The 16,360-nt window shown below is 38.5% G+C and overlaps 1 protein-coding gene across 32 annotated transcripts in view; it reads left to right on the forward strand.

Annotated features, from left to right (window-relative positions):
• The window catches only part of KCNMA1 (potassium calcium-activated channel subfamily M alpha 1), a 668,230-nt gene that overhangs the window by 495,844 nt on the left and 156,026 nt on the right, over window positions 1-16,360 (forward strand). For 17 of the 32 annotated variants that reach the window (XR_013543878.1, XM_072995023.2, XM_078391066.1 and 14 more), the window contains 2 exons: window positions 11,804-11,890; window positions 15,836-15,912. Coding sequence is in view for 30 of the 32 variants with exons in the window: in XM_072995023.2 (XP_072851124.2) it covers window positions 11,804-11,890; window positions 15,836-15,912 (164 nt within the window). In the remaining 2 variants the exon portion in view is untranslated. Of the gene's footprint in view, window positions 1-5,229; window positions 5,242-11,803; window positions 11,891-15,835; window positions 15,913-16,360 lie in introns of all 32 variants that reach the window. The other 15 variants (XR_013543877.1, XM_072995024.2, XM_072995020.2 and 12 more) reach the window with 1 other exon arrangement.

Genomic DNA, 16,360 nt, shown 5'->3' on the forward strand with positions numbered 1-16,360 from the left:
CTATGTATGTCCTTCCCCCTCCATAGGAGGGCAATATACACTTGATGATCTGCCATCAGGCCAGAGTTATTCTACACAAAGCCCTCTAAAGTGCTGAATCCTCAAGATGCTTATTTGTGGATCAATTCATTTGTATCCCACACTTCCTTGAAGGTGCTTCCTGTAGCCCCTTGCCCCATTTTATCCTCGCAACATAGCTGAAGCCAGGAGATAATGACCGGCCCAAGGTCATTCAGTGAACTGTATGGCTAATGGAATTTGAACACTTGTCTTCTGTGTCTAAAGGCCAAACAAGATGTGACATAAGAGGCATGCATTAGCTCTTGAGTTGTTTTCTTTTTAAGAAATGTATCGGCTTGGACTCAAAAGTACTTCATTGGAGCTGAGTCATGTGGGAGGAGGTCCATTCACACTTGCCTCACACGCTATCAAAGTGCTTATTCTAAACTAGTTTACCATCTATAGAGGAGGTGGAGAAACACCATCAATGAACCGTTTTATCTGTGAGAGGAAAACCAGCACAGTAGACCATTTGTGAAACTACAAAGTTATCTTGGTCCGTACAATCCAGGGTCCCCAGGTCTAGCCTTCTCCCTCAGTGACAAAAGAGAGAGGAGCAACTGAGAGGAGCTACAGAAAACAGGCCATTCTCTCATGGCCATTTCAGGGTTCCCTGAGGGTGATGTTACTTGCCATTGCATGCATTGTTTTTTTTGTTGTTTTTTTTTGTTTTGTTTTGTTTTTTTTTTTTTTTTGCAGATCAGCCAGCCAGGCTCATATACAGGTGCAAATGATTATGTAGTTGCTTTTACTGGGCTAAATCCAGTTTTTACTCTCAACTAAATAAATCTGCTGAATGAACACTTTTGTGGTTCTCTGTGGTTCAGTGGGTCTACTCTGATTTACACTCGCAATTGAATTAACCTGAATGCTTTTCTTTTTTAAAAAAAAAAAAACACCCAATACTTACTCTCAAGGAAATGTGCTTCACATCAGAGCAGCAGAAATAATTACAATTTATTTGTATAGACATAATTTAAAATGCTAGAAACATTTAAAATAGTTTAATATGTGACTATGTTTTAATATCAAGGCTGCCAGACATGGGGGAGATTGTGGTTTTGTGAGATACCAGAAATATAGAAGCAGTTGACAAGATGACAGAGAAAAGCATGTTAGTTGTATGCTACACAGTGGCAGAGAAGTAATGGAGCCATTGAACCGTTAAGCCTGGGGGTCTAAAATTAGATAGTTGCAGCACAGTTTGCCATGAAAATGCTGTTGTAGGGACATGGGAGACCTGACATGGTACCATTTCAATGGCATACACAGTTCCATTTCCATAAACTACATTTTAAGGAGAGAGAAAGAGAAAATACCTGCCTCTTGCGCCATGCTTTGTTTAGCTCTAAGTCAGATACTCCTGGTTGCTTAGAAGTCAGAATTTCCCAGTGCCGTTGTTCTGTTAGTTTGTTCTGCTTTGTATGCTTCAGATTTGTGTAGAAAGTTACAGATTTAACACAACTAAATATTGAGAGGAAGGAGCAAAAGCTATATGAAACATTCATGTTTGGTGCCCTATTGTTGATTGGTGGCATTTTCTCTGTCTTTGTTTTCATAGTCCTCGGCCTTATTTGATCAAGCTGCTTTTTAATTTAATTGTCTCTGATGAATATGCATACCCTCAAAATTCTCTTGAGCGATGCCTAGAAAAGAATACCAGGGTGAGAGTAAAAATAAAAATCTCAGTGAAAGGAAAGACAAACTGTTATGTCTGCTGGTTCCTGCATACTTTGCAGTGTATGAACAGAGCCTTTGGCAGCCAGGGTGGATTATGCGGGCATTAGCAGTGAGAGTTAAGATCGCGTTGCCTGCTAAAGCCCTCATAGGTCTCTTCAGACAGGACACCAATAGTGCATAGATTGTTTCATTGTATTGCCTGTGGCTGATTTTCAGAGGCCCTGAGATTGATTGATTGATTGATTTCTCTCCTGCCTTTCTTCCATTCATGGGATTCAGGCCACTTACAGTTTTTTTTAAAAAAAAAGTAAACAAAAAAACAAATAAATGCATTTAAAACATTAAAAATACATTTTAAAAACCTGCCAGTTAAACAAAATGTGACATCCAAACAGCTAAATGCCTTTTTCAAGGCAAGCTGGTCTGTTGCGGAATGCCCATGTGGATGAATGACAAGAGGCCACGAGCCAACCCAGCCTCTCTTGGAAAGGAGTTCCAGAACCTCAGAGTTACCACTAAGAAAGTCCATGGTGCAATTTAGACAGAAAGTCCTCGACTTTATTAATGTCTTGTGGTGGGTGATTTTCAGCTCACATGTCTCCTTTCATGCTGTGGCATTTTTTATGCTGAGTAAGAACTAGAATAAACTGGTTATCGAAAAGCTGTTTGTTCCTGAGTGAGAGAGAAACAATAGCTACCAGGTGAAACCACGTGGCGGCGCTGCGGGTTAAACTGCAGAAGCCTCTGTGCTGCAAGGTCAGAAGACCTCCAGTCATAAGATCGAATCCACACGACAGAGTGAGCTCCCGTCACTAGTCCCAGCTCCCGCCAACCTAGCAGTTTGAAAGCATGCAAATGCAAGTAGATAAATAGGTACCACCACGACGGGAAGGTAACGGCATTCCGTGACTAGCCACACTGGCCACGTGACCACGGAAGATTGTCTTCGGACAAACGCTAGCTTTATGGGTTGGAAACGGAGATGAGCACCGCCCCCTAGAGTCAGATATGACTGGACAAATTGTCAAAGGGAACCTTTACCTTTACCTAAAACCAAGGGGGGGATAAATGCTAAGGCTTAACTCTGATCCCCCCAGAGGCCATCCATGATAATGCTTTCTGTACCCCATGTCTGATTTTTGCCCTGTAACACCCCACCCCCCAATCTATAGAAATTAATGTACTGTAACTGAAAAAAGCCTTCTGAAGCAAGCCATACCCTGTGGACTGGTAAAATTGTCTTAACTTCTACCATTTTGAAAAATAGAATTATGTGAATAACCTTTCACTTGGCAACCAAAAATGTCCTCATTTTGGACATTGTGTTGTAATGACTGACAAAATACTGTAGTTTCCCAAGGTCAGAAGTATTAAAAAGCAGTGTGAGCAAATTAGGATGAAGCAACATTAGAGGATGGAAAAGAGCAACAAAAATAATGAAACTATTAAAATGTATCTGCATAAAAAGTAAAAAAAATAATATTTTCTCTAGTCCTGAAGCTAAAGTTGAGCATAAAAATAGCGAAGTGGTATTAAAACAGCCCCAATTTCATCTGAGTAAGACACCTTGACTACTGATGGAAGTTTTTCTCTTTAGGAATTTTTTCAGCTTGAAATGTATTGGACTCCGTTGTGGTTGACTCACGGGCAAGACTTTCCTAGCATCCATGAGGTTTAACAGCATTTACTGTAATGGGTGGCCTTCATCTGGAACTACTGACCCAGAGAAACACTAGGCCAGTCATTCATTGTAAAGGACATGCTAATTCTGTCTTACTTTCATAATCCTTTGAACAGGATTTCTCTTCCCACTTAGAAAATTATTGATCTCCAACATGGCGTCTTATCACTTTTTCTCCTCGGTGACATGTATACTTTATGAAACCACAGATTCAATGCTCTTCATTATGCTGGGTTTAGAAAAAGCCAGGTGTGCTTGGTCTAACACTCTACTGATAAGAATTATGTGAAAAGTATATATGTAATCCTAGAAGTTTGTTCTGTGCTGTCTATTACTAATGTCAGTTTATTTCAAAGGCCTCCTTTTGCCATCCTGCTCAAAAAATTAATTAAAATTAATTCACACCCAAAATAAGTTGCCATTGAGCAGCCCCGTGGTGCATTATCAAATGTAAAACCAATACTTGATTTTGTTCGTTGCTCGTTACCATGTTGCTCGTTACCAGCCATGAACAATATGTTATCAATATTAAGAGCAATTGCTTGTATAGGGTTCATTTCTAATTTTTTGCAGTATTTTTTTTCCTTGCCATTTACTAACATGCATAACAAATATAGCTTCCTATATTCTTCCTTCAGTTAAACACTGGACAATTTATGTTTTAAGTTATTAAGAGTCATTATATGTACCTCAGAGGGAACTGGAATAAATCATTTTATCATAAAATTAGGTAGAAATTTATCACCTGAAGTTGCATATTAAAGTATATCCTTAGAAATGCACAGACTACAAAAGGGTACATAAGGTTTCTCATAGCAAATAGGTTTGTGAACATGTTTTTTCCCCCCCAAAGATGTGTTGCATAAATTTAAATATATTCAGAGAGGTGAGCTCCCTTTTCTAATTTTGATGAGCAGAGTTGAGGTGAGCTTGAGCCTGTTTTGAACAGACCATGCCTTTGCCTTTTCTCCCCTGGGCTGACACAAGTCACATAGTAGAGCTAACAGCTAGAGATCTCAAACCATGCTGAACCATTTTTTTCCATTCTGGTTATCAGGCTAGGAAATACCAACAATAAGTACCAGTTGGATTATGTGAACCATCAAATCTGTGTTTATGGTCAAACAGATACTGAGATTTCTGAAACAGAATTGGTTGCTGTGTATTTTCTAAGCAACAGTGTCATTATCATATTGCCTTCCAGTCTCTAACAAGCTGGGCAAAGTCCTGAAAATATATTATTTTAAACCAACGGAACACGTACTTAGGGATAGCTATTACTGTTTCCTCTAAGAGGGGCTTCCAGATGCTTTCTACCAGTTTGTGGTGTGGTGTTCTGTGGAGTTTGGGTCAACTGAGCCTACCTTGTTGAGCTTTTCAAAGGGATGCGTTCAGTTTAAACTCATGATGTCTTTGAGCCTGAGGAAAGACATTACTGTTGGTCAAAATCAGAACTGAAACATCCCATCTGAAAGCACTATTGAAAGAAGGTTTAAAAAGCCACGACATCTTTCGTTGGATGCAAATTTTACCACGAATCTCTTTCTTTTGCCAGAGAAAGTAAAAACGGAAAGACGAACAACACTCTTCTTTCATGTACCCTATGTTTACTCCTCCGTTGAACTTTCTCCCTGTCTCTCCATTTTATTTGTCCTTGTTCTCAGCAGAAAAACCTTTTCTTAATTAAAAAAAAACATGGTGCAGCCTTTGGAAGACTTGGAATAAAAAGGTTTTTTTGCCTTTGTTTTAGTGTCAGTTGATTTCCTATCAAAGTGTTTGATTTGCAATTTTTTTCTTGTCGTTTGCAGAAGCCGAAAGCGGTATGCCCTCTTCGTTACCTTTCCTTCCAACCTCAACCCTACCTTCACTCCTTCTAACTTCAGGACTAATCCCTTGCCAAGAGTGCAGGAAGATAACATCTTTGTCTATCTTTCTCTCAATATATATATAAATATATAAATGTAGATATATATATACATATATATATATATGAGTCCCCCCACAGTTTGAAAGAGAGAAAGCTCTATAGGAGCAGTTGGGTTTCTTCGTTGTTTCTTGTGACTTACGCACTAACTTCTTTGCAGGAATATGTGTGTATATCTGCATATATACCCACAGACACAAATGAAATTCAGATACAAGACGTTGTCTTAAGACATCCTAGGTGCATAAAATTAGCACAACTGTCTCTCCTGTCCAGTACTCTTCCCCCTCCCCCATTTTATGTACTTGCCTTCTGTTGCAACAGTGTCTGCAGCCTGTCTCTTATTAACCTTTGTGCTGCCCCATTGTCTTTGTATTCACACCTTTGCTGAAATATCCCTAGAGTTCTTCTTCAACATACCTGTTAAACACAGTATTTCATCTCCTTTAGTTTCCCTTTTCCATAAAAAGAGTATGAATGCCTTGATTTTGTCTTTATTCCATTTTGTTTAAATGTTGGATATTACTGTACATTGAATCAAAATAATTGAAATACAGTACCACCCAGAAACTACTGTATTATTTTATCAGTGCACACTGTGTATCCTTTTGTATGACATATTCATATTCACTCAAACCCAGAAGGCACTGACTAGAACCTTTGAATGAATTGGCTTCTTTCCCCTATTTTGCACTGGCATGTTTTATATATTATTTTAGATTGCTGACATTCAGTACCCCATCTCAAGCTTACATGCCATCTTGCTGTTGTGAATTTGAAATAATTAAGGCATGACTTACCAAATCCCTTTTATTTCTCTATTATTTTACTAGTTTGAACTTCACGAGTGCCAACAGGGACCTGCTCATTATTGACATACATTTCGTTTCCTCCTGAACTGTTACACCAAACTTATTTTTTTTCTTTCTCTCTCTCGTGCTCCTGTTTTTGTCTTATCATTCTGTGTAGTGTGTAACATTTTTCTTTTTAGTTCTTACCTCCTGTGGATTTGGAGTAGATATGCGAAAAAAGAGAGGTGACTTCCTGTCAGTTTGGCATTATTCATATGATCCAACTGCAGAGAAGTTACTGCAACACTTTGGCATCTTCAAGGATCTGCAGTTGTTGCACCTCTTATTTGGCTTCTTGTTTATCAGTAATTTTAACCTTGTGGTAAAGGCATGCTTAGCAGTGTGAGAAAAGTGTGTGGTTTAAAATGTGCACTGGCTTGCTCCCAGAATAAAATAGCATGATGCTGCCTTATTTAGCTTATTCGCATTATTTTGTTACTATAATTCCATTGGTGACCATGAATAACAGAGCTTGGATGTTTCAGAACATATTGTACTTAGTTTTCTTAAAGTAACTTTGGGCACAGTAAAGGAATAGATAATGCAACCTGTTGGCAGCAGACATTTTTACCAAGGGCTTTAATCCCTGGGAGCAACTCTTGTGACTCTCTGCTTTGGTGATAATGGCACTTCAGTATTCTATACATTTATGGAGCTGCCTTGTTGTCTGCATTCTCTTCAGTGTCTGTAGCAAAGATGTGGAGTCTGTATTAATGTTAGTCAGAGAAGTCCAGAAGAAAGAAGCGGTAGCTGGGAGACACACTAATACCAAAAGAAATGTATACGTGTGTGCATGCCTCCCCTACTGTTTGATAATATGATCTGCAAAAACACCCATAAAAGTCAAAAGAAAAGTGCTCCTATTTGCTGTGGCAACGGACATTCAATTGAAGGAGCTGTTTGCCACATTGCGGCAGGCCTGATCATGGACCAACAGGCACAGCCCCTGGAGCAGCAAGATATCTTTTTTTAAAAAAAGTGATAGTTCTGATCAGGAGTATCCCACGTCATTTAAGTTAAATGCAGCTATTGCAATATGATGGTGAATAATCTATTTTGTTGTGATTGTAATTGCATGGGGAATGGTACAGCACACCTACCCTGTCGTGGAAAGTATTCATAGTATTTGGGGTTTTGGTCACTCGTCCCATTAAAAGTCTGATAGGATTTTTCTTATAAATCAGCTTGGAATATATGCATGGAGTTATTCTGTGCATTCTGAGGTCCTTTCTTTGTTTCATCAATTTTATTTCTATTCTGCCTTTCTCCCAAAGTAACCCAAGGCAACTAGCAAAACATTTTTTTTCAAATAAGAACAGAATAATGTATAATATCAAAATGCAATTAAACACTTACTAATGCTAAAAGACCACTTCCTCTAAACAATGTAAAACATTTTAAACGTACATTAGAAACACTCAAAATAAAAAAATAAATTACAACATTACTCATTAAGAGCCCCATTCTTCACAACCTACCCAGTTACTAGAGTCCTGCCAGAAAGGAAGAGTCTTTAGCAATGGTAGAAAGATAGCAGAGAGGGGTCAAACTAGCATTCCATAGAAGGAGGTTTGAGGATGATCTGATGAAAAGTTAGAACAGAGGCATCCACCTTTCAAGAATTGCCTAGCTTTTGATAACTCATTTGATATGAATATAGCACTGAGAAAACTCCAGGCTATAGTGGCTTGTCTCTGATACCTCTAAGCTCAAATCCTGTACTCTGCCTCTGAACAGTGAGATTGCCTTCTGAGTTAGTGTGCATTGGATTGCTTTGTAGCACTGCAAACTGGTGCACTTGTACTTGCATATAAGTTTTATTGGGTTACATTAGAACACTATTCATGTAAAAGCTGTAGATCAGTGAGTCCCAGCCTTGGATAACCTCCAGTTCCCAGAAGCCTTCCTCTGCCAGCTGTGCTGGCCAGGCTTTCTGGGACTTGCAGTCTAAGAACACCTGGGTTACCCAAGGTTGGGAACCATTGTTGTAGAGCAGTGGTGTCGAACTGTGGCCCTCCAGCTGTTCTTGGACTTCAACTCCCAGAAGCCTTCACCACCACCTCTGCTGGCCAGGATTTCTGGGAGTTGAAGGCCAAGAACATCTGGAGGGCCACAGTTCGACACCACTGTTCTAGAGGATTTTCTGATACTCAAATTGCCTCCTATTTCAATCATCCTGTTGTCACAGCCATATGGATATGGGCCTAACAAAAATTCAACTCATGTTCAGCTAAATCAGTGATCACGATAAACTGAAGTTGTTTACAGGCCAGTGAAATGTAAAATGTATCCAGCCAGCACGCCATTGCCCCACTTATGTAAATATATCTATTTATTAATTCAAACATTTCTACTAAATTTTGTCTTTAAAGACATTCTGCCTTTCAAGAGATTCCTGCTAAGCATACTACAATAAACTGAAATATATTAAAATGACATACTAAATGATAAACAGATAACATCAGCTGGGACTTCAACACTTGATTATCCTGTAGATCTCAGATTGAATGGTCTATGAAGGGCACTCCCATAGAGCCTACAGTGATGAGTATAATCAGGTTTCCCTCAGAAGGGCATTCCACAACTGGGCAATGAAAGCAATATGTGGGAGCTTATACAATAAGCATTTTTTTAATGGCATAAACTCTTACCGCCACAGAAAATGAAAAGTTCATGCTCAGCATAAACTACGTACTTGCTTCCTTAAGCTAGTGGAATGCAAAGAAGGGCTTTTTATGTGGAGCTGTACGTTTGAGTAGAGACACAGAGATGAAGAGAGTCCCTAAGATTTCTGTCCCATATCAACTCACCAAATTTGTTAGACTTATTTGGAAAAACAAAGAAACCAAAAATCCACAGCATCCTAATTTGTGTTGAGCTGTTTCTCGATGAGAAAATTTCAAATCTGAAATTTGTTTCAGATGAAATTCGGCGACAACTCTGATTCTATTCAGTTGCTCTGTAAGAAGTAAACCTCTTCCTGACTTCCAGACTTTGAGGCAATTAATGTAAAGTCATTGATATGATTGGCAAATAACTGGAGCATTGTTGTCATGCCTCATTATTCTCTTTTGCATGTACTGATCTATGGAGGAGAAAGGAGTAGACTTCTGTGCTTCCATCCCTTGTCAATGATAGCATTTTACTCCTCCTAGTTAACTAAAATGCAGATACTAGGTACATCAGGTTTTGCAGTAAATGTGAAACAAGGTTGTCCCAATGTCCACCACTAGTATTTCTAGTGACATGGTGTGCTATGAAATCTTTTGCATATGTTCTCCAAATGCCCAATTTAGCAGATAAAATCAGGTGTGTGTGCGCGCACGTGCATGGTAAGGTATTAGGCCTTAATTAACTCTGGAGGAATAATGCCAGAATTCTGTACCATGTGTAACCTACACTGTTTGTGCCATGTTTTCATACGTATGTGCTTTACTGTCTCATCCCTTAAAAACATGTTTCCTGCTAATTCCCAATCAATTCCAACTGTTGGCTGTGTTTGTCAACTAAAAGTATTGCATGGATGTTAACTTTCCTCTGTCTTATCAAAGATGAAGAGACAGAATGACACATTTCTTAGAAGCTGTCTTAAATGGCATATGTGGAAAAGGGCTAGAGTCTAAAGCAGTTTAATTGAATAATCTGAATGAATCAAGGTAGCATCAGCTAAGTTGCACTTTTTTTCGGGGAGGGGGTTACTAGAGAGAAGTGACTCCTCTTAGGAATACAAATATACCAAAATACACCATGTGATTAAAAACAACAACACAAATATTAGTCCAGATTCTCTTGCATAGTCATGCTGGCATGAACACTGATGGCACAGCTATTGAAGGGAAATTAGTCCAATTTAAGAAACCAGCATGCTTAGCAATGCAACAGATAATGTCTGCAGTGATTGCTAAATTTGAGACATGTCTCTTCCAAAAGTTCTGTTGTTAGTATTACAATTGTGTAACTATGGCAGAGGATTTGGGCAGGTATCTGGACCATTGGTTTCTTTTACACACACACACACACACACACACACACACACACACACACACACACACACACACACACACACACACACACACACACACACACACACACACTCTCTCTCTCTCTCTCTCTCTTTGAATATATTGCTTCCCAACCGTTCATTAAAAAACAATACAAAACTAAACAAAAAACCCACAATTTTCTGTGTTGATAGATGGAGTTATACATAGTGCTGTAGTAATATTGAAGCTCACTGCAGCTGCTTATGAACTTGTTACTGCTTAGACTTCCATGCACATTACAGTACTAGGAAACTATGGGTAGGGATTACAGCAGAACTAGTGTGAGCGTTCATGAAATGCCCATGCTCATCGGGAGCTAGGCATGTGACACTTGCGTAAGTCACCCACTCTTTAAAGTTACTAACAAACTAACTCCCCTATCCTGTTCTCCAGTATATATCCAGCATATGCTGGCAGAGCCAGCTGGCCGTTCTTGTAAAGTATGCCATGTAAGAAATACAGACAGCATTTTATCAAGTGGTGACTTGTCGCTATGTATGCTTATTCACCAGTATTCAACTATGTGCTTCTACAGTGATGCAGAGAATTTCAAGTCATCTCCAGCTTTCTAATCATATGTTGAAATGGAGATAAAAACCAACATTCACTGGATAAGACAGCATTTTTAGCAAATGTTTGCTTTCAATCTATACAGCACGATAATGTAACCACTTGGTAAAAAATTGTTGTCTGTATTCACCCTACATCTCCTAAGCCCTGTGGAGCTGCAGCGTTTGCTTGAAATGCCCTGGGCTGGCAACTCTTAGTTTGTACTGATGATTCCCTGAAGTTAAAAAGAGTAAATGTTGATGGTCATATGTCGTACCTCCCCAGAGATCAGCTTGCCCAATGTCATTAGTCATAATTTCTACTCCTTTCTTTAAACATAGCTGATTTTTGTTTTCCAGGAAGGATGAGTAACATTTTCTTCCCCCATTGGCAACACATTGAAAAAGGGGCTTTGGGATGAAGGAATTATTGACCATTATACTCATTCTATGTTTAGTAATAGTAACTGGCTGTCTTGTACCATTCCCCTTGAGTATCTCTATGTGTACTGTACTGTAAACATTGTGGTTTGTATTGATAGGGGGCCCATTAATAATGTCCTTTTTCACAAGGAATTGACACGAAGGGGTAAAATGCCTGAGAAGAAAGCTATTTCCAAGCCTCTCTTTTCCTTGGGAATCACCCTGCACTAGATCATTCATTGCAATTTTGTCAGCCAAAGTTTTCTTAAAGGCTTTATAGATTCTTCCCCCCACCCCCGGTCAAGTTACGCAAGCCCCAATGTAAGAGTTGGGAGATTGTGATATAAATGCATTATATTTCAATTTTTCAGATACCGGTATATTTGGTATTCTTCATACTAAAGCCATGTTCAGATTTCAAATATTCAATAAAAATGGTTCTAACTGTAAAACATTTTGAAAGTAATGGGCCCCCTATAACAGAAAAAAATAGTTTTTTTAAAAAAATTCCATAACTGAAAAGCACTGTGACCTCATGGCATTGTCTTCTTGGTTTTTGTCTGTTTGTTATTTTGCCTCATTTTACCGGACAGTATATTAATCAATCCTGGAAACCATGTGAAGATTCAAGAGGGTACTTTAGGATTCTTCATTGCAAGTGATGCCAAAGAAGTAAAAAGGTAATACTTTGTCACATTGTATTTGCTCCCTAGATATGCCTTCACTTCTGCTTCTGCTAATTTTTGTAATGTGGTCCATTACAAAATTAAAATTTCTCAAGTGATTAAAACAATTTCAATAGCAATTCTCCGAACATGTTTTAGGATCTAGCCTCATACATATCTCTTTTGGGTTTTATCTAATGCGGCCATGACATAATGGAAAGTACTTCCACCTATTTAGGATACAACATGCAATATTCACTGTTCCCCTTTCCACTACCTGTTGCAATCTTTATCCATATTTTATTCTGGTGCAAATAATTTCTTTGCTCTTAGAAGCATTTTTTGGGGGGAAGGGAGTTGGAGGTGGTGACAAGATGGACAGGGATGAGTAGCAAAAATGGGGTGCTCAAGTTTGCATGAATGGGAGTGCTTTCCGTTAAGACAAATCACACTGGATACAATCCTTTGTGTGGAGAAGAACAGAAGGAATAGAACAGTGTTTCAGTTTCATATAAAAGAAGGCATTTGATGGGCTGCAATAAAGGTCCATCTAGCCCATCATTCCAAGTGGTACCCACTGAAATGCTTCATACCAGGGCATGGTATAAGAATCTCCATTCCGTTTGTATGTTCCCTAACATATAATATGCGAAGGTATGGTATCTAAACAAGGAGATTAAATGTAAGAGTTAACACTCGTAGAAGTGAATTTGTGGAAGCTCTATGCAAAATCACTTAGCTTTGACTTTAACTTGTATCAATTGTAAATACTATATGCTTTGTTATTGTATTTCAGTCTTGAATATCTAATGTGACTGACCTAATAAGTCATTTATATGGTATACTATCTCCTTTCATCTGTGCTGAACCTTACACTTTTACAAAAGTACTAGTAGTGTACTTACAATTTTATATTCTTGTCATATGATCCTTCAGCTTACCTCCAGTGCATCATTTGATCATTTTTGTATTTAAACGAAATCCTGCATTCTTGAACTTCTTATAAGAGTGATCTTTTCAATAGCGTTTCCTGTACTATTTTCAGCATTATTGCAGGATTTGGGGGGATGACCAGAACTTCTGGGTAGTCAGAAAAAATGCATATATTGCAAATGTAACCCTACGACAGATGCATATAAATGCAATTTGATATTAACTGCTTTATTTTCAATCAGTTCCTTAATTGCCAATATATACCTTGCATTTTTAATGTCATTGTACATTGAATAATATATCACAATTCCATTTTTCCCCTGATTTAAGTAGACATTCATGCTTTATCACTGTACTCGTAGATATATGGAGTTAATCACTTTTCATAAATATGTCACACATAAGCTCAGGAGTCATTACCAGTCTTTTAGGAAGGGAAGGATCACATGTAATTATACATACACAATCTCTGTGGCTCACGTGTGACATTACTAGTGAATAACTTTCCAAGTCATCCTCCCCCCTCGTTAAGTATCTGAAGAGGATGCCAAAATTTAGAAAAGGCACATTTGTACTTGATTGGCTGTTATTTGACAGACTAGACAAGTAAGTATTCTAAGAGAAAATTCACATAGAAAACACTCTTTGTGTGCATTTAATCAGTATCTTATTTGGCACTGTCAGAACAGAGAGAAACAGCTGGCATCCCCTTCCCCTGTCACCTTGTCCACATAACCAAGGATCAATTTGCAAAAGAATGATACTTCTTTGCTGCAGTTGATTTAAGATTGGTGTGCTATGTTGGTTGGAGTGTGGCCTAGAACAGGAGACCCAGATTCAAAATACCATTGAAATATGGAGCTTACTGGGTGATTTGGGTTACTCACTGTCTCTCAGACAACCCAGGTACATGGAGGGAGATGGGACTCCATATGCTATCTTCTTGGAGGAAAGGTAGGGTATAAATGTAGTATTAAAAGAATGTAGTATAAAAAGAATGTAGTATAAAAAGAATAAGGTGTAAAGATGAGATAGAAAAGATAGATTGGGAAGAGTGATGACCCTTATCTAAAGCAACAAATGACTTTGGGCTTTAAAAAAACCAATAAAGGATCAAGATGTGAGGTAACACTCTGTCTTGCAAATACAGTGGTGCCTCGCTTGACGATTACCTCATTAGATGAGGAAATCGCTTGACAATTAGTTTTTTGTGACCGCTATTGCGATCGCTAAACGATGATTCAATGGGGTTTTTTCATTTTACGACGATGGGTTCCCTGCTTCGGGAACCGATTTTTTGCTTAACAACATCAAAAACAGCTGATTGTCAGGTTTCAAAATGACCGCCCACTGTGCAAAATGGCTCCCCGCTGTGCTTTAGGACGGATTCCTTGCATTATAAGCACCAGAAAATGGCTGCCCTATGGAGGGAGGATCTTCACTGGACGCTGAAGTATTTCGCCCATTGGAACGCATTGAACCAGTTTTCAATGCATTTCAACGGGCTTTTTTGTTTCACTTGACGAGGATTTCACTTAACAGCTATTTGAATGGAACGAATTATCCTTGTCAAGCGAGGCACCACTGTATTGATTGATTTATGAATCTGATTTTCAGATACTATCATGTCACGCATTAGCTATTCATATTTTTAATTTAAATGTCAGTCTTTGTGCCCAGGAGGCTTTTAGGCTTTACACACTCGTACCATAAAAGAACTAAAGAATGAAAAGCTACGTTGAGCAAGGGTTCGGACTCAGTGACCTTATAGGCTCCTTCCAACTCAATTATTCTATGATTCTATACATTAATAAATTTATAAATTATTAATAATAATTTAAAAACGCACCACCAATGTCATATAGACTTATGTCCATTTGTATAAGATTAGCTGCTAGGAGGAAGGATGGGGTGAAATTCAGATGCATAACAACAGCATCAATCTAGTGTTGCTCAGAAAAAGTAGTGTGCCTTTTGCCAAGCCCTTTTCTCCAACAGAACAGAACTACCTGATATGGAGAAAATTCCATAAAGAGGGTGTTGCTCCTACAAAGGCCCTGTTCCTTAGAGGTATATGTCTAATTTTAGGTGTCAAAGGCATACAGATTGTGGCACCACCCCATAATTTAAAACATATAGAGGAGCTCATTTTAAAAAGACAGTTTACATTTAGAAAGGAATTTAGCTGGGCCCAGGATATTACAAGATTGTTATTTGTAAATTCTGTTGACTCATAATAATAGATAAAAAGATCTTGCTATGTTATCAGGGGTTTACTGGTTGTCTCTTGTCCTGTTTCTTTGGTCTCTGTATTTCTACTGAAATGTTACTCTAAAGGAGCCCCTCACTTAGTGGTTGGGGACTGTGGGAACACTATAGAAAGGAGACATGGGTGGCAACAACCTCAGGGAGGCAGAATCACCTTTCACTCACTCAGATATAACATGGACTCTAAGGCAAGATTAATAAAATACCAGAGCTATTTAGGCACCGTAACTGTAAGAATCATTGCTATTGCCCTATATTTGTTTCATGACAGCATCTGAATTCCTCCAAAACACTAAGCTATGTGAAACTAAGTGGAACAAATAGCCTTATATATCTTCAGCTGTCTGTTTAGAAAAAGGAAAATCAGGGGGCTTTGAGCCAGCAATTCTGCTGCCAAGAACCGTGTTTTCATCTCATGTGTGTTTGGATAATAAAGTCACTTTGGATGCTACTTTCCAAGATGAAAGCTGGATGATCTGATCCACGGTGTCATATTTATTAACCGTTCCCCCAATTATTTCCAAGTTAGATTTATTAAAAGAAGCACGAACTTGAATCACCCAGCCTTGTGTTTGAAATTAATTGTCTTGTAGCAAACATTTCCTTCTTTAAATGTCTAAACCTTTCAAAAGATTAAAGGAAATTAGTGCTGGCATGTTTCATTAATTTGGCACTTGTAGCAAGGAGGAAATGTGGGACTAATTTCATTTGTATGGATTAAGAAATGTGTCAGTTTTTCCATTCTCCCTCCCTCTCTAGGGCATTCTTTTACTGCAAGGCCTGTCACGATGACATCACAGATCCCAAAAGGATAAAAAAATGTGGCTGCAAACGACGTAAGTAATGTTCCCTCCCCCACCCCTCACTTTCTTCCCTTCCTACTCTACAGGAACTGTCAAACCTTAAAGGATCTCTTTATATTTCTACATTTTTCAGTGTGGTGGAGAGAGGCTAAGAAATCCATCCATCCATACAACACTATATAATATGTTTAATGTATATGATATTTGCAGTGCACTCAACATTTATACCACTTGTTCAAAGCTCTGTCATCATCAGAAGAACCTCTTTTGGGTGCAAGTTAACAAAGTTCAAACAATATCACATGTATTAGGGTCAGAATCACATTGCTGGTGTTTTCTTAACCTACCCCCTCCTTTCCACCATTTTAAAGAAGATTTCAATGACTAAATATGTTTACAACATTTTTGAGCCAATCCCACTGCGTTTTGCACTTTAGAAACCCACAAATTTGCCCTGGTTTCTGATGCTGAAGGGAGAATT

The sequence above is a fragment of the Pogona vitticeps genome, chromosome 3, assembly GCF_051106095.1.
Source record: "Pogona vitticeps strain Pit_001003342236 chromosome 3, PviZW2.1, whole genome shotgun sequence".
Lineage (NCBI taxonomy): Eukaryota > Metazoa > Chordata > Lepidosauria > Squamata > Agamidae > Pogona > Pogona vitticeps.